The sequence below is a fragment of the Tribolium castaneum genome, chromosome 6 (genome assembly GCF_031307605.1).
Source record: "Tribolium castaneum strain GA2 chromosome 6, icTriCast1.1, whole genome shotgun sequence".
Taxonomy (NCBI): Eukaryota; Metazoa; Arthropoda; class Insecta; order Coleoptera; family Tenebrionidae; genus Tribolium; species Tribolium castaneum.
Genome location: NC_087399.1, coordinates 5387052 through 5407001, shown reverse-complemented (window position 1 = coordinate 5407001; position 19950 = coordinate 5387052). Strand labels below are relative to the sequence as shown.

Sequence of the window (19950 nt, the reverse complement as noted above, 5' to 3'; positions counted from 1 at the left end):
TGACGCTCTAATAGGGTTTGGCGCACAACAGAGCTTGATCAGCGCTTCAAAGATACAGATCGGAAGTAAAAGTTGCGAGATTCACACCGTGACAATGCTGTTGTTTGCCAAACTAATCATCGATCGGATTACAAAATCGGATAATCGAATTAGAAAGCGATTTCGCAGGCGTTAGCACCCCATCTTTGTTGGAAAGTGAGCGTTGACCGTGCTATTAGCGAGGTGCTATTCTCAGACAAAAAAGACAAACAGCATACCTAGGTAAAATACCGTACCGTTCGTAGACGTGCCGAAAGATATCGTAAATGCTCGCCCGGCAAGCGCACGGAACCTTATCGTTCAGTTTTCAGTTGAACACGAGATGTAGTCCGGGTAGGTTTACGCCAGCCATCACCAGAGACCGCTACGAACTTTGGACATTTCAATCACCCAGTGATTAACCCTCCGGACTAAAACAGTGCTCGGTGTGACTTTGTGTCAGTGTTTTTACCATGTGATTTTCTGTGTATTGTACCATTATGGTCGATAATAATTGTATCATCGAGGGGACGGTTAAGTTCAGGGATGGGAAGAAGGTACGGTTGCCGCACCAAACTCCGGGCGTAAAAGCTCCGCTGATAAAATTTGCAAAAATTCAAACGATTGGTGCCACACAATCGAGAGGTGTTGTTGAGTTAGATAATGGTACTTGGGTTTGGTAATTTTAATGACGCGCGCGACAGGACTAGTTTCTACGAGCAAAGGCTAAAAATCAAGGCTGCAAATAAAAACTACAATTTGCTGTGCGCTTTTTATTACCTAGATAATGGGTCTTTTCACGGTATTGTTGCTACCCACGTGATGGGCCCAATGATTTTATTCCAAGTTTTAGTAATTAGTTGAACAAACTAAAGTTCTAATGGTGTCAGGTCGCGCAGAAACAGTTGATGACATCAGCATTATAATTCAAAGTTGGGAAAAATTTTAAATGATGATGGAAATACCTGCAGAGAAAAAGTTCAAAACTTGAACAAAGTAATTAGTTGAAAAGTCCGCCCGGCGAAATGGATTCACTTTTTTAGTTTTACCGTTATTGACATTAATTCTAATTAAAACTTTGTTTTGTACGATTGTCTGAATGTGTGTAATGTAAAAGCTTTCTATTATTTACCAAAAAAGCTCGCTCGAAATGAAAAATATGTATTAATTAAGTGCACACAATTTGTGTTTTTATCCGCTTTGAGCGCACTAGAAACTACATTGTTCGTTTATTCTTGTTGGTTTTAGCGACTTTTTATATTTACTTCTTTGAAGCAAAAAGTTGAGCTTGTCTATTTAGCAAGAAGCTGTTGTTTGTAGAAATAAACATCTCAAGCGGGAAAAGTTTTAATGGGTTTTCAATTACAAGACCATCTGCAACATTTTTATATGATATCCCCTAGTTATCACTGGCTTTACAGCCACGGGATCAGATTGTACTTATTTTCTCATGGAATGAAAAATTCTCTAGTGTCGAGATAAGAATTTCGTGGCCTGTCACAGTTTACGAGATAAAAAATCACGATCATGTTTGTCTTACAACAATCTTTCACGGATCGGACCGCCCAAAACAAGCCTACATGACAGTGCGAAATCAACAAGTCATAACTTGCTACTTTTTTCTAATCCCTCTTTCTTTAGTCCAACTTATTCTGTTCTAGACTGTAATACACTTAATGTTGAAAAAGTATGAAGAAAGAAACATAATACTCTGTTTTCGGTGAAACCGAGACGAAAAAGTTGGAGCATTATGTCTGGTTAAAAAGTTGAACGAGAGTCATATGACGGCGCAAAACTGGCAAAATTGCGAGGCCATCTCGAGCATTATTCCGGCAAACTAGATCTGATATCCTTGAGGTATTCACTATTTGTTCTGACATTAAAACGGCTAAATTTAAGATCAAAGCGCGACTCAAGAAGCAATTTTGCCGGCGTTGTGAAAAACGTAAAAATGGTTAAATGGCCGTGCCTAAGTAAATAATTTCCCCCAAGTCTTCTCCTATTACAAGTTAATTAAGCTTGCATGCGATATATGTAAATGCACAATAATGGTCGTCGGGCTTATAACCATTGAATTGGTAATGGAGTGGTAGCTTCAATTTATTTACATGGAATAATAGATTTCTGTGTCGTAGACTCGACAATTCCAAGTGATGTCTCTAATTTTTCAAGGATAAGTTGTCGCATCATTTTTCCCGAGAAGCAATGAATAATGTTAGATAACGCAAACAGCGAGTTTCGAAATCTTGTGCACCTTGACAAATTCAACAAATGTGACAAATGACAGACATAGTTCCTCTCCCACCGGAGGAATGAAAATAATGTACAAGGAGGGAAAAATCCGCGAGCAAATTGCATGGTGATTTAATTAATACCCTCTCCGTCGTGCAAAATTCAATATTATGCAAAAACTTTAGAAAGTCGAACCCATTAAGTTTTTGAAAGAAGTATTGAAGGTTGAAAGCGAGGGAAAGGGCCGTCGTTTTCACCAAATTGGAGAATTCTTTATATTTCCCGGTGTTTATAATTCTAAATCAGGAGTGGAGTCCAATGAATATTGAAGCAGTCGGCCTTTTCTCCAAGATAAGCGCGCTCAAATTTGCGAATTCAGTGCACCGCACGTTTGGATTTACTTTGAATATTTCGAATCATGACGTAGCTATTTAATTGTTCCGACTTCCATTAAACTGAAGAAAAGCCATTAGGCCATATTTTCGGCTTGTACCTCATTAGAATTCTTAATGGAAATGGCTTATATTTTATTCACGAGGGTTGAAACAGATTCTGAAAAGTCAGCCTCATTGATTAATCTTCGATCCCCTAAGCTCCGGGGTTTTGCCCGACTTTCTGTACAAAATTTTATTAAAACTTAGCACCATGTGATGGCCGTTTATTTTCGAAAGCATTTAGGCTCGTCATTGAGCACTCGGGTCCCAGTGACAGGAAAGGAACGCCTTGAAACGGCCGACCACCCTTATAATTTATTATGGACCTAACTACCAGCCTTTCTTCAACCGCACTACAGCTAAAATAACAAGGGAAAAAAGCGCCTGCAAGTTTCGTGTTACAAAATTTATTTAAAAGGAAATCGGTCAGTGTTGGAGCCGGCTGTTGGCAGGAACGCATAATTCGTTTCCTCTGATTGCTTTTTTTCAATTCAAATCCCTGCTTTACAATTATAAACAGATTGTCGCTCGAAAAAGGGAAATGATAGTTACACCGAACGCAAACTTTGACCCGAACTCGACCCGACGTCTCATATTTGAAATTATGATTCTACAGGCGATTTATTGCAGGAAAACACTCTCGCATAATTACGTCCAGAAAAAGTTAATTGACTACAGAAGGAAGGCCCGTCAGGGCGAAATGTGGTTCCAATCAACTTAGCACTTAATTAACTCGAATGGAGTATTTACAAATTTAGGTGTTTGCACTTAATGCCCGTGACCAGGAATTCAAAACTGGCCGATATTTCCGTCGTTTACACTTTTATTCCATTTTGTTTGCCTGCAGACCACACAGATTCTGATGGAACTGGTTTAAAATAATTTGTCAGTGGTTTCAGATAAATCGTCATAAATTCTGTAATTGATTTTCGTCATTACTGATTGGCTTTGCGGGCCATAAAGATAAAATTTGCGCGGGTTAATTTTTAATCGTCAATTCTTGTCGTGGGTTTAAGTTATTAGAGTAAATGCCGTGATCGCAATTTAAAACCGAGCGTCACCGCTACACCTGCAAAAATTGAAATGAGTGACCGACCGCAGTTGGATTCCCTTAATTCGTATTGGGCGCACGTATTTGACTGAAATCAAAATTCAGGTTTCATCAGAATTTCAGCACAAACAAACAAAGGTCAAAGGGATTCGATAATCAAAGAGTTCTTAGTTTTTTGGCCACCGAGCAAATTTTATCAGCGGAGTCGTCGTTTTTCTGTGTAAAATCTGATAATTGTTTGGTTTTAGTGGAAGTCGAGATGGTGCGTCATGCGGAAACTGTCACCGGTTGCAGGTAATGTCTTCAATTTTCGAGTTGTAGACACAATAGGGGAAGTGCTCGTAGATCCTTCATCGGCGCAGCGGGAGTCTCTTGAGAGCGCCCATGGTAAACAGGCCTTGGGCACTCCATTACCAAAGGTCGCTTCTTTAACGCTGGATTATTTAATTTATAGTCCAATAGCGATCAAGACGAAACCGCTGACAAGTGGGATCGGGCACTTCTTATCGTGCAGTTGTTAGATGTTTGCCTTCGAGCGGCATGTTCGACGTGAGTTAAACCCTGTTTCGAACAATGTTTACTGCGGGTAACACAATACACCCTTGGTGACGCTGGAGCTGGAGTGCTACCGCCAGCGGGCACCAAGTCACCAGACGCGTGTTTGAGGAGAGACAAAGCTTATCCTGTCATTTTTGACCGGTTTAAAGGATCAGACAGGATGAAAAAGCCTCGTCTCCTGACGATTGATCGGGATTGGTTGAGTTGTCATAATTTCGAATTAATTAATGTCGAGTTTGTTGGCGAAAATCTACAAAGGCTGCGATGAAAGGCCGGAAACCGGCGACTCTTTAATTTTAATGATGACTTTTCCAGGCCGAACGCTGCGAGATATCTCAAAGAAGTTTATGTCAAACGTGATAAATATCTCCTCAGACAATCAGACAAATTGACGGGGTGAAACAAATCGAATACTTTCATGTCGCTGTTTCCTCAGTCAGATTTGGGGAAGACTAGTGACCCGAAAATCGACACCGGTCCGATTAAAATCAAGATTTCACTTATTGCGCCTAATATTTGTATTGTGTTTCATAATGAAATCCGAGTCGTTTCAATTATTCATTCGACAGTTTAGCGAAATCCGCCAGATATGAGTGTCTTCAGTTTGGATTTAATGAAACGCAAATGTTGCCTGGCATACTTCGGTAATAAAACAAGCAAGCCGAGAAAGTTCATTAAATTAACCCTCTGTTAAGAAGATTATGAACCAATTTTTAAAGTCGACTTAATGGGATTTCGCTGACATTTCGCCGTTTCATTTTCATTACTTTTTGCAGAAAATTCTATTAAATGCCGCTTTTCGACAATAATTTCATTAAAACCAGCGTTTAGATTGAAACAGATAATTGGACACCACGATCACCAAAGACAAATTTTTGCTCATTAAGGCTGAATTACAGAGAGATCGTTGTCAGAAATTGCACTTTTGTAGGCCTTGCACTGTGATAACCTCTCATCTATTGACTCCAGAGGTCGTGCGTTTTTTGCAGGAACAGTATCCTGGCGCTGCAAGCGTCTGCAGGAATAATTCATTTAGCCACTAAAACCAAAGTTTGTTTACAATATGGAACAACATGTTTTATCAACCAGGCGGCATGTTAACTATGTAGGGTTATTAACATTCTGTTATTGTAAGGAATTACACGAATTGGGAATGAATCAAACCTCTGATACTCTTGTTATCTTTGTTTAATAAAATCAAGGTCTTTTTTATTTTTTACAATTCTTCATCGGTGCGGAAAACTTTGAACAAAAAGTTGTTTTGACGTCGCACAATTGCCTAATAATAACAACAGAACATAATGTAATTTTCGTTAACCAAACACGAAATATTTTCCTTTACTTAGTTGGTAAAGCGTTTTTGCACTTTGCGTAAATTGATCCAAAACGTGGAAATAAGATACGTTGCGACGGGGAAATTTAACGCCAGGCTTTGAGACTTCTTTATAATCACTTTGTCGGATTAAATATTAATTTTCTTCGGAATCGATTGAATTCTAAATGAGTACCGCGTTGTTAATTCAAGAGTAAATTATACAATTTTAGTTGTGTTGGATTATTAATTTACACAAATTGATACGTTTAGTGGTCGTTGGTGTGCGCTATCTGTTGCACTGAATGCATGCAATTCTTTAGAATTTTCATTTTCAGCCGAACAGCGATGTGCATATTTGAAAAATTCATCGTTATGAAATGCTCCGGAAATCACGACAATGTATCATATTTATCACAAGATTCAATGTTTGCGCAAGCTGCAACAAATTCGGATAATTCATAAGATACTTCCATTGTCAGCGCTTGAGTGTCAATCGTGCGATTGATCTTTTCAGCTGAACCGCATGCAATTTTAAAATCAGCAGCCATAAAGCATAAAACTGCGAAATATTTTCATTAAAAATTCAATTAAGTAAGCGCCAAAAAAACATATTGCACCGTATCTTTTATCTTTTGCATCGAAATTGGCATTTAGATGAAATATAAATTCGATATTTTCTCTCGTTTATATTCCGCTATCGGTGATTATTGCCAAACCTGGACTTTTACAAATTAAAATCGCAGAATCAAAATGCAAATCAAGATTTCAACCCCGAAAACTCGCATTATGTATTAATATTGCATGAGAATTATTTTCATCGGTGACACAGCGCAACGTTTGATGTGGCCGCGTTTTACCCTGAAAAGTTTTCAAAAGCCATTTTTGTACAGTTTACACGCAGGAAACGTGATAAAGAGATAAAGCATTACGAGACAAATGATTAAACAATCACAACTTGCGTCACTACAGTAATAATTAGCAGATAATTATTGTCATCGAGGAACATTTTTACAAAATAATGAGTAGGATTTTATAAAGACGTGGAGGATATTGGTGATAAATACAGGCTGTTCCGTTTAAACCCCACATTAGAAGTATTAGCAGTTCTAATAACGATAGACATCTAAAAATTTGTTTTCAAACATAATCTCTTAGTTCCTCAATGAAAATATTTTCAAGATGGAGACACTTACGGTTACACAAGAAGTCGCTATCAACTATCTTATTTTAAATGAAAAGCTATATTTACGGTTTTTAATTTTTTATTTTTTTTGGATTTGCACCTTTCTGCTCAAAAATCGATAACTCTGCCATTTTTAAAAATTCGGAAATATTTTTTAGCTCATTTGAAAGAGAAAGCCTAGATCTTTTCTTTGGTGTTTTCGAATTTCTAAAAAATAACAAACCCAAATGTTGAAAGTTAAGTTTTCAGAACTTTAAGCACCCATAACTAATTTTTTTTAATGAAGTGTCACAAGTTTTATTTCGCTAAATGGTGGAGAATTTAATACTGCATCTATCTGTATTCCCTGTACTTATATGTTCAATAGGTTGTCATTAAAACGAGAGAAAAAATGTGAGAAATTAAAGTTTTTTAAACCAACATTTAATGAATTTATTTTGTTTTGAGAGGACGGCCAACACAATTTAGAACCGAGTTTGTTGTTTTAATGTGTTTAATTTTTATGGCAAACTATGCAAAAATAGCTGTGGTTAGTAAGAAATTTTCTACAATATCAAAAAACCAACATAACTTGAAAATTATCACAGATAAGTATAGGGAATGCTAATACAGAACGATGCAAAAAAAGTTCTCTTCCATCTAGTAAAATAAAAATTGGAACATCCCATTTGAAAAAATTAAGTTATGGGTACTTGAAGTTATTCAAACTTAATCTGAAAATTTTTGGGTTTATTAACTTCTTTTCCAATTGTGAATACACTGGAGAACAGATCTAGACTTTCTCTTTTAATTCTCCAAATATGATTTCAAAATCTCTAAAGCTAAGAGAGTTGCCGATTTTTTAAGTGACAGGTGCAAATTCAAAAATTTTCAAAAAATCGTAAATATCTCAAAAACGGTTAAATAGCTTTAGAATGACTCAACTAATCCAGAAACGTAGTGAAAAAGATAGCCTTCCATTTAAGATATCTTGAAAATATTTTCATAGAGCAGGACCTAAGAACTCGTGGTTGTATACAAATTTTTAAATGACTACCATTATTAGAACTACCAATCTTCTAACGTAGGGTTTAGACGGAACATGCTCTATAAATTATTGGTTTATAGTGATAAGTGATATTAGCTCAACTGTTATCAGTACCACAAAATCAATACTATTTTTGCAATATTTTTTTAATCGGACAAACATTGTCGCGATCACGTATGAGAAAATGTTAAAAATTAAAATCCCAGCATTGCCGCCGATATGGTCACTCGGTCACCCACTGGTCGAGCAAATCACTGTACATTTGCTGGTTATTATATTTTTTGCGCAAGTTATATTGGCCATAAATCAGCGTTTTATGCTGTTTGAGGGTGGCCTGCCGATGTGATGTGCAGTTCGTGTGACCAATAAATGACATGACATGCGGTTGTCACCGGACTACACGACCGGTCACGGTTTTGTAAGCTCACGAATTAATCAATCGTTACGCTAATTTCGTTACTTCAGAATAACGATGGCTGAAACTGCTGAAAGTTAGGCTAACGTGACTGCATTACAAACTGCGCTATGAAGCTCTAAAAGTGCCATTTTTCAGGAATTTGCGCTTTTAATATGAATCTAGCACGTATTAATTGTAGGGAGAAATTATGGCGGCTATAATAATGGAAAAAATTCGGAAATTTAAACCCTGAAGGATCGTAATTTCGCTTCATATTATTAGAGCGACACTCTTTGGTTAACATAATAAAGCAGTTCAGGAGTCGTTTGTTTTATGATTAATTAAAACGGCTGGCACAATTTGTCTCTGGAAACGTTTTAAAGGCCATCCATTTTTTAGAAACAAGCTAACAACGTGTCTTTTACAAGACTCATATCTATCATGTGTCGAGATAAGGTAACGTGTAGTAACAGTTATCGTATAAATATTGCGCCACATAAATTACAACGTATTATCTGCAAAGTGATGGTCCCAAACATTAACAACAATTATTGTAGCGCATTTTTTCACGATAACGATAGACTTGATTGTGTTGCTACAATTTGGACGGCAAAAATAAATTTGTTTTACATACTTGGAGCAGTTTTTCCCCATGCTTTCAAAAGTCGAGAACTGCTTTTCTCGACTAAAACGGGAAAATTTATCTGACCGTCGAGCTCCGCAAAACAACTTCCTTAATGGAACTTGATGAATTTTATCAATAGGAGTTGAAAGTCTCTCGTGGATCTACGACCAGTTCACGGCTTTTTTCTGCAATCGTTAGGGGATTTTTCGCCGAAATAAAAAGTGTGAAAATCGCTCTAATATGGAAGGAATCGCTTTAATTTCGCTCTCTTTAACGATTAAACAGGGGCAAACACTCCTTATAATTTGATTAGTCAGTTGACGCCGATCCGTTAAGAAACGTCGAGGGTAACTTGTTAAATTACTTAGGGCAAATGGATTCCATCATTACTTTCGATGCAAATCAGGAACTAACGAGAGAAGTCTTTGAATCGAATATTTTGCGGGATTAATTAAATCCAACTAGAAAACTATAACTCACAGCTAGGTGCAGCGGCAGCTGCGTTTTACTCGTCTTTTCCCTTTTTACTTTTATTGGTGTTATTTTTGCCAAATTTATGTCACCGTTCAAAAGTTTCGAAACCCATCAGGGGATTCGTTCACACGCGCGTAGATGGCCCACAAGCACATCCTTATTACATAATCGAATAAATCTCAGCCTCAATTAAGGTAATTGTTCAAATTAGTGTTCCAGATTAATTAAAATAGTTACGATTCCGTTTCTTTTGTATGATAAACAATTTAATTAACGCCAAGTGATTATTGCGGAAAGCAACCAGCATGCTCGGTGCATTGTTTACATTGTTAAACTGTTTATTAAATTTCATACACCGCAATGCAGGTTTTTGAAAATTGGAACTGGATGTTGCTTTCGCAACGATTCAGTGTCTCGAAAAAACACAAATATTTCCTCATAATTTCGTTCCTCATTTACATTTATTTGAGTAAATAGTCGGCGTTTTGTTCTCGCTTATTGTAAATATCAACAGACCATAATTGTGTGTTTGAATAGGGTTGGATGTTTTAGCAACAACCAAGTATTTTTGTTTCGAGTTGTGCTATTCAAAATGCGCTCCGGCCTACAATTGATTTAATATTTATCGAAACTGTTGACCCGCACGCAGAATTATGTTATTCGCAAGTTCACACGCGGTTATACCGCAACGTTTGATGTACACAAAACGGACCTTTAATTAATAGATAATTGGACGCGCCATATCTGCAGACATTTGTTCCAATTCAACTAAATAATCATCAGCAAGTTGTTAGCCAGCAAAAACGACATCGATCCGAGTTCTTGCGTCGTGATTAATTTAATTAATGTTAAGACATGAAGGCCGCCGAAAAGGCGCAGATTCCGCTAAAATTATAAAAATATTTTCTCGTAATTGCTACGCCTAGACGCTTCTTCACGATGTCGCAACGCATCTGTCTTTGTGTTTGGTATTTCGAGGTAATAACATGCATCAATCATTTCGTTTTGACACCGTTTATTTTCTTTGCCTCCTTCCGTCCCCTTAATGAGCATTGGAGACAATTTTTCTAAAAATATTGAATCTTGGTTTGGTGCGGATGATTTGAGCAATTATCGTCAAGCAGGACGCCTTAGATCCGGATTTCTGTCCAACATTTCGTAAAATCGTGCCTAACAAAGCGAGAGCCCCTTTTCGGGCTTCGTGTTATACAGGATGGTCCACGAATAATAATGAACTTCAAAAAATTTTTGAAGGAACCGACTACTAAACCAACTCAGTTAACTAAAAATTTTTAGACATAAATTTAATTTTTTTATAATTTAAGAAAAAAGTTATCTAAGGATTCAACGGTAAAGTTTGAAGTTTTCTACGTTTATCTTTTTTTCTCTCAAAACAAAAGGTATTTTCACTTTATTAGGATGTGCTCTTTACGTTTACAATTTGACGCCTTTACGTACTTTAACTTTTTGCCGCATTATTTTCTTATTTCTGTCAGTTTTATGCTCCGCTTTAGATTTATACGTCTATGTGTTCTCTCAATTTCTTATTTTTGTTACTTGTTGTTTCCTTACCTTTTCTATACTTTTTTTCATAGAAAAATTCTTACACCTGATCCGGGTTCGAACCCCCGACCTCCCCCGTCGTAAGTGGCGCTTATACCACTGAGCCACCAGGCCCCAGGTACTGGCCGTCTTTTTCAGATATTTTAACACAAACTTTTTAAATAAATCAACATTACAAACTATATAATTGCAATAATTCACCTAAAAGACAAATACTTTCAGTTTAAAAGTCGGCGAATTAGCACGAGAAAGCATTTTTTTCCACTTTTTTCAATTGAATTTTCTAATTTTTTACCAGATTGCATCAAAAGATACCGGGCGTATAAGTTGATTCTACAATTTTAAAATTGTTTTTACCTTTTTTGTGACTTTCAGCACGTTTTTGACCGAAAATGGACATAATTTCTCCAAAAATCACCAAATTTGTGTATTTTCTAGTCAAAAATAGTGAACGTGCGCAAATCCTACCGGATGCGCAGTGACCATGATTTTTATTAACAATGTTTTTCGGGACTTTACTAAACAAACTTAGTTATCTAAAAAATTTTAGACATAAATTAAATATTTTTGTTTATTTTTTTTAAATTTAAGAAGTAAGTCATCTAAGGATTCAACGTTAATGTTTGAAGTTATGTTTCATCTTTACGTTCATCTCTTTTTCGCTCAAAACAAAATGTATTTTCCCTTTATTAGGATGTGCTCTTACGTTTACAATTTGGCGCCTTTACATACTTTAACGCTTTGCCGCATTATTTTCTTATTTCTGTCAGTTTCATGCTCCGCTTTACGTTTATACGTCTATGTGTTCTTTAATCTCTTATTTTTGTTTCCGTGTTGTTTCACCTACCTTTTCTACACTTTTTTTCATAGAAAAATTGTTGCCGTGATCCGGGTTCGAACACCCGATCTCCCCTGTCGTAAGTGGCGCTTATACCACTGGGCCACCAAGGCCCTAGGTACTAACCGTCTTTTGCAGATATTTTAACACAAACTTTTTAAATAAATCAACATTAGAAACTATACAGGCTGGTCCACGAGTTTAATTAATTGAAACCAAATATGTTACTATCCATGTAATCTATGAAATGTAACTTTGGTTCCTTCAAAATTTTTTTCAGGCTCATTTTTACTTTTGGACCAGACTGTATTTTTGTGGAGTGTCTTATAATGTAGCTAATTAATTTGTATGATAATAGCTGAAGGAAGTTAACGTTTTCTCTTTGGATGATCTTAAATAGTTGCTGCTTTGATCCTTACGTCTCAGTTTCTAACGTAATTAATTTTGGTTTGGGGCTATTGTTCTAACTCAATTAAAAACTGCTACCAAATAAATAGTTCATGCTTTATTTCCAACATTTAAGCAGTTAGCTGTACAAGGTTACAACACGACTCGCTATTTTGATAAGTCATGTTCATAAAATTTAACGTGTTTTGCCTGGGACATAGTCGTGCTCTTAGACCCCGAGCACCTAAAGGACCTAATTTTAGTTTCATTATTCTCTTTAAACAGAACCCTCTCCACGCTCCCAAATGAGCTAGCTAAATATTTGCCGTTCTGTAGGGGAAGGGTTGCCGAAAAATCGCACGTTTAGCGTCGTGCAGCTCAGCTAGATCAATCACTTTCGTCGCAAGGAGCTTTAAAGCTGGAACCAGGTGAATGCCCACAGTTGTCCCAGATTGTATAGTGGTGGGCGTCGCTTTGCGTAAATCAGCAGAAACGTAGGTCATACGAATTGCACCGCTTTTGTCCCCCGATATTGAAAAAATACCATTGAGTGATTTACTGTTTATACGGCCATAAATTACAGGTGGTGGCTTTGAAAGCTCCAAAATTCATCACGTCAATACGTCACCGTTCAATGTCCGAATAAAATTGTTAATAATAACGCCAGGGACATTGTTCCGATTTCAGGCCGCGTTTTGCTGTTATAACCGATTCAATTCGCTATTGTTTAACAGATATGTTGATGGGGAAAGGACGCGACTCAACTCCAGCCCTATATCGCGGAGATAAATCACTGCTACTCCGGAATCCGGAAACATAACCCTACTCTCTGCTCCACCAGCGGTGGGTGCATAAGCGAACACGCATTTGCTTTTGCGAGGAGCATTCGTCGATACAGCTATGAACTTGATGACGCTTTTGTCGCGGGACCACGACAGGTTGAGGGATTCACACCGGAGACAATTTTTTATTGATTTATGGGAAAATTAGATAGGGGGGATTTTTTCAAGCAGTATCTTACTCGCGGACGTCATGCACGACCGTGATTTATTAGCTATGCCAATCAAAACTAATCAAAGAAAAGTGATCAATCAATCGGATTATCTCCACTTTGTGGCCAGAGGCCTCACCCGAAAAAGATGCTTCATTCAAAACTTTCTCCAATTATCCCGATTCCACAAAATCCAACCAAAGTGCCGTTTTATTACAAATGAATCGGACACAGATTACACAATTTTTTACTATCTTAAATGTAAACTCATCAGTATCACACAACAAATAATTTGTTTCGAATTTTCAAACATATACTTTGTTATTTTTTTATAAAAACTTAACATCTCCATTGCAATGTTAATAATTTAGAAATGTTACTGACGAGTAACAAACTTCATTAAAAGTTATAGTTACGCATTTAAATTAAAGCCTATGTTATTTAGTATTTAAGAAATATACAGGGTGTTATTTTGCAGAGCTTGGAATCCAAAATTTCTACATCGTTGAAAAATCAAAATGAGTTTTTAGTCATTTTCGTTCCAGGTCTGGGTTTTATTTTGTATAAATGTATTTACATATTTCCCAGACTCCGGCTGGTGGCTCCTCGAAACAAAGTGCACGAGAATTCGTGTAGAAACTAATAAAACGTCTTACGTACTTTATGGCTTGTAAAAACCAGCTTACTTTTACAATTTCTATATAAAATTTTTATTATAGAACAAAAAGCTTGTTACATTGAAGCGAATGGAATGTGTGTCATTAGGTGGTACAAATTGCAATGCAGTCGGATAATACACCTAATCAATTGGCTCTTACCCTTGAACTGAACAAAACGCATCGAATACAATCGTCGATCGAGCCGCAAACAATGGCAGTTTTTTCGTTTTGATAGCCAGTTATGACGAGTAAACAATCAGAAAACAATGCCTCTATTTTTTAATAAAACAGAACGGTTCCGGCTGTGCATATAAAAATTAATCATTTGTCGAACAGTTTGCCTCCAGCCTGAAACTGACTTTTATTTCACCTATTGTTGAGTTAAAATAATTAATATCGTGCGGTGATGTTAATAATTAAAATGTCACTAGTATTTATGGCCGGGCGTAAATTTATTTGAAAAAGCTGCATTTAAAATTAGGCTTCAGAATGCGTCTCCTAGGGATTTTACGATTTCGACTATTTTTACTCGGTCTATTGTTGTGAGAATCTTGTTAATTGTCTAATCGATAAATGCGTGGATGCCAGTCACGTAATGACCCGTTTATTAATAATAGCAATTTCTGCACTGACCCCGGTTGCGATTCCCATAGCAACTGAAGAACAAAGCTCAAGAAATGCTGTGGGTGCCTCCGGGTGCGATTAAACCGGCAAGGGTGGGTCAGATCACTCATTTTCATCAATAGATTTAAAAAATATTGTTTATTGATGTTAGGCAGCCGCACTTTGTAAGCTTTTAAACCGGAGCTAAGTTCGAGTAGATATATCGATCACCGCGCACGATGAACATTTTTATAGACACTTCAGTGACTTTTGAATAATGTATGTTTGGAATAGAGAGCTGAATCCGGACATTGCCGTCTATCACGCTTCTCTAATGGAACATCTTTTCATCTTCGCTATCCCCGGCTCTTTATTTTAATCGTGAATGTATAATTTACAAAGAGATTAGCCAGCGGCAGTGCGAACTAATTACACGAGCTGAATACTCGATCAAAAAGCACAATGTACATACGACATAATTAAATAAACACGAGTGCAACAACACGTCAATAACCCAAGTTTAAACTGACGGTATCTCGCGATTGAAAGTTATTTTTACCCACTGAGAATCAAACGGCTGTAATGAGATTGTTTTTGCAATCGCAAGTTTATTTTACAATCGTGCGGAAAGAAAATACTTCCCGCGGCCACAATTTGAAAGCAAGGCGTTTTTCTTCCGTGCTGTGCAATTACCAAAGTTAGGCACTAATTTACATTTGCAAATAGTTGGGGTTTAGTTTTATAAGTGACAGCACCGGAAATTAAGGAATTTGAAACCCTCAGAGCGTAATAACGATGACACTACGTGTATTTATTTATCTTATGCACTGGTTTTAATTTAAATAGGACCGCAATACCGAAAAAATCATTGAAGGATTGACATTCCTTTACCTCCTTCATATGCGATGCGAAGCATCAAAGTTTCTGCAGCAAATAAAAACTTATCTTTTATCAATTCCTTGCGGCAAGCTTGTGACTATTGAATTTCAGCTCTTTGCAGAAAGCAGGATTAATAAAAAAAATTAAAAAATGGTTTTTAGAAAAAAGCTTTTTCTTAAAAGATGCACTAAAAAGTAAAAAGTGTTTTTCTATCAAAATTACTCACAAATTAGGATTTTAAAATTTGTAAAAGCTTTGGGAACAGTGCTCAATTTAAGAAAGTAATTCTGTAATGCCGTACTTATGACCGTTCCCAAAGCTTTAAAATCTGAATTTGTTAGGAAAAATATTCTCCTCTGTTAGAAAAACATTATATTTTACTTTTTAGTGCTTTTAAATAAATGCTTTTTTCTAAAAAAACATTTTTTTTATTTATTGTGCCCATTTAATCCCTTTAGGGGATATTTAACCACGTAGCATTGCATTGTTACGCAGATTACGTAAGTATGCAAAATTTCCATTCATTGGGACACCGGGAACCCTTTCAAATTTGTCTCAAAAAATATGAAACAGACAGACAGACAACAAAGCAAGTTAAAAATAGCTTTTAATAATTAAAATATTTTTTGAATTGAGCAAAGCAGTCAAACATTCTTCTTAACTCATAAAACCGAAAGGTCATTTGGATAATTGCTAAGTTGGTAATGACATTTCTCCACCATAAGCACTTCAGTAAAGTAAAAACATAAATTGAGTATTATTTCCACGAAACGAAAAAATTTGTTAATCGAAATTTTTATTATCAGAGATGGAAATTGCGTTTTGTAAATGGTGGATAAAAATGTTATTCTCGGTTTCCTTTTAATTGAAAAGGATTTAAGAAAGCATGCTAACGGTAGAGATGAGTTTTCGGTCTTAATTAAACTGGATTTTTTGCATTTATTGAAATTGGACTTGGTCAAATAAGTTTTCGTCGTGTATAGACTGCATTATTGATTTGCAGTCGGTGGCTGAATGGGGGTTTCATTGTAACAAGCTAAGAAAGTTAGTCATGTTATCGGAACTTGAGCAGGTACCGAGTGATTCACGTAATATGAATTAATGCCGGAGGTGGGTGCATTCGCATCCACATGACGTGTTTGAGGATGCACATCTCCCAGATATGCCAGGCACATCCGGAGCGAACGTTTACTCCAGTTGACAATTTAGTTTGGGAAGTTCGGACCGTTGACCGTCTCCACATTTACATACAAGTATCTGCGGCTCATTTGCGCGTGTAAACTGCTGATTAAATGAGTCAGACGCTCCCCCGTGAGTTGTGACTCAATCAAAGATGCAACAAACGCGGCCGTCAATGATCATATTTCGCCGAGCTCCCGTGGCGTTTTTGTCGGTTTGTGAAAAGCTCTGTTTCAGACGCACAAAGCGAACGGTTTGCCTCATACAAAACCTTAAGACCACAGGGCAAAAACCTGCCGTGTCAGTCGACGCGTACTGCTTTATTCAGGTCCGGCAATTGAATACAAATCCCTCTATGTTCCCGGGAAACTCGTAGACAAGTGAAATATTATATAGGACGGAAGAAACGTTAGCTGACTGAAAGGAGCTTTTTTACACTTCGAGATCGAGATATCCGCTTTTGTCGATTTCAGTTTCCAATTTTTGCGTTTTTCGGACGTAATTTATCGCTTCTTGGGGTGGATCATTAATTATTTGCGGTCGTGGGCTTGATATCTCTGCCATTCGATGCTTTTTTAAAACACAAAAACACAAAGGGTGTCATCTCGGCCAAAAAAGTTTTTACTTACGTACACCACAAATCTTCGCCACCACGAGGGATGATTGCATATCTAAAAGTGTCTATTGTGGAGAGGACTCTTGAAAGGTTCTTCAAACACATGTAACAAGATTCCAGGCTTGTTTATCCAGACAGGGTGTTGAGCACAGCTTCAATTTCGACCAACAAATCGGAATTTTTATATCTTGTCCCATATTTTGCAGGAAGAGTAAACGCACTAAACGATACCCATTCGTAGTCATGAGCAGGAAATTTAATTTGGAGTAAACAAATTAGCGCCCCAATATTGTGCCCGAAATTCGGCGAAAGCCATCTGAAATTCGGGTCGTAATTTTTTTATGAATCCTGCGAGTAACTTAAAACTTCGCGAACTGAGTTAGATGTACTTAGGCTTAGCGCCGCTTCCGCGACATGAAATTGGCATATTCCCATATTTGCATAACCGAGTCCAATCCAATTCCCACTCACAACTATTTTACTTCTATCAAAGTTTTGAATCGGCGGCTAGGATTAGTTTCTTTGCAGGAATACCCCTTTGTGTTGTGCAATTGATTTTGTTTGAAGAACGAGGGCTTTATAATAAATATTTCAACGGAATGTCATTTTAAACTCATTCAGGATAGTCTATTCAATAAAAATACTCCGACTCAATTTGACGAACGCAATGCATAACAAACAGATATGCGTCTGCGAATGCCAGAATTTTTTCCACTTGAAGCGCCGCGGTTTGGCATTCCAGCAGCGCCGAAAACAATTTCGCACTGCGTCTGGCCTTATGTCACAACAAATAGATTTCCTGCATATTTTTTCGGGGAAAACTGACAAAATATAAATCGTGCGAGCGGCCGATCAAATTGAATTGAGGCGGGCCTTCATAGGCGAAAATTCCGTACTGCATTATGCTAAATCTTCTTACTAGCGCAATTGCTCCTAATCGGCTTTCGTTGAGAAAATTATCTAAGTCTCTCGGTGTGTAGCTAGTTTTAACAGTTTCAGACCGAGCTTTTTATAGTTTTATATTACTCTTTGGTTGAGTAATATTTCCTAATCCACTTACTAAAAGCCCGTTGTTAAAATCTTAATGTCTGATAGTTTCACTGTTCAGTTTGTTTACATACATGAAGAGCCATAAACACCGGATAGCGCAGTTAATGATATTCTTGTGGAAAGCCAGCTGAACTGAAATTCGTCCAGTTATTTCCGGCAAGGGTTTTTATACATATTAATTTAGTTTAATTATTTTCGTATTTGCCCACCTGGGGCGTAATACCTAATTTGAATATTAAAACAGATTAATTACGTATCAATATTGATCATGTGTTCCGTTGTACAAACACGTTTCGTTGAATTTTTTCGCCGTTTACAGGCGATCGATTCTTGATCAAACTTTTATGAATCCTGTGGGACTTCCTCCACCTAAACTTTCTATTTGGGAATAATCCGCAAGGGTCAGCATTTAGTGACTCTAAAACCATTCTATCCAGTCACCAGCGGTGTGCTTCGAACTTTACTACATACTGTACGAGTGTAGAATACAATTAATTTGGCAAAAATCGGATTAGTTCTTGTTTAACAACGTAAGTGGCAAGTTTTGCCCGAACGGCTGACCAGACACGAAACAGCGTTTTCTCTCGAACTAATAACGACTTATCGGAATAAATGGACTCTTTGTATTGAATCTCCACGTGTGTAAGTCAGTGTCGCCTGTCGGGAGGTTTATTCCTCATTATGTAACCTTCTTGTATAACGTTGCTATTAATTTTAACGTAATGGGTGGGCGTTCTATCTCTCCTACTTGAACCGAAAGCTGGTTACTGTCAGAAAAATTACTCTTCACCACTTAGCGGCTAAGACCAGTTTCGGGCTCATTGTTGTGGCATGAAAATATTTAGTTTCAGAAGCCAACATCTAATTTAATTATTCTGAAACACCTACATATGTATTTTTGGCTGTAGGAAGCCACATGGGGCTACTACATATCACGACTTATCACCAGTGGGGGAAAGTTTGTCATTCTGGACGGTCGTAATTGCTGTTTGGATTATGTCACATAAAGTTAATCTTAACGCGGCAAAAACTTCTGCTTTGATGTAATTTGAGAGAGATGTGTTTGATAAAAACGCTAGGATTTTTTCACACTTATCCTGGCATTAACGCTGTCTCACCCAAAAAATTAAATGTAATTTGAATTTGAAGCAGGGAGCGGTAGTGCCATTGCCCTTCACCATCGAGCATAAATTACCAGATTTGCTGATGTAAACTTGTATAAAAATAAATTCTAATTACGAGAATTTTCAAAAAGTACGTAAAATAAGTTCTCAAATATAATTACTGAAGAGAGAAGCGATAAAGTGGATTAAAAAGGAGTAAAACGCAAAAATAGACGTAGTTTCGCAGTTAGAAAGTGTAAAACGCTTTAAGAATAACGAAAAACTACGCGCAAAAGATGTGTTAAAAGTATGCAAAAAGTTTTAAAGCTGGGAAAAAATTAGAAAGTCTGCGAAGTGATTTTCTCGGGTTGTATTCCGTGACTAAAATTGTTACTTTTGTGTTGATTAAGTTTAATAAATTTCGTGTGCTTTATTTCTGCATAATTCCCTTTTACAAAAGTTCAGCCGGATTTTTAAAGTTGCGGAGAAAATCTTAAAAGCCTCTTAGAATTGTTAATCTTTATAAAATATTAGCCTTCTAGGAGAGCAAAAGATTTGATAAATAATAGATGGAAAATAAATAAGCACCACGTGTATTATTAAAGAGGCGGGGAGCTTTCAGTTAGCAATCCGTGAAGGGTAAAAAGTCTAATGAAATGCCTCCGTAATAAAAATAGAAATGCAACTTTGATATTCTATTGAACGGAGCGGAATTAAACAGCACATTATACGGTGAAACGTCCAGATTATCCACGCACTCCGTACTAA

At 36.9% G+C, this 19950-nt stretch overlaps 1 protein-coding gene across 4 annotated transcripts in view; it reads left to right on the top strand.

The window, feature by feature from the left end:
• LOC100142139 (uncharacterized) overlaps positions 1–19950 on the top strand; it is a 97140-nt gene that overhangs the window by 63140 nt on the left and 14050 nt on the right. The window contains exons 1-2 of one of the 4 annotated variants that reach the window (XM_001815605.4): positions 335–575; positions 3984–4029. The exons of 1 other annotated variant lie outside the window; for it this stretch is intronic. In XM_001815605.4, the coding sequence (XP_001815657.1) occupies positions 519–575; positions 3984–4029 (103 nt within the window). In that variant the 5' untranslated portion in view covers positions 335–518. Of the gene's footprint in view, positions 1–334; positions 576–3983; positions 4030–4241; positions 4285–19950 lie in introns of those variants that run through there. 2 more of the 4 variants (XM_064357248.1, XM_015982755.2) reach the window with 2 other exon arrangements.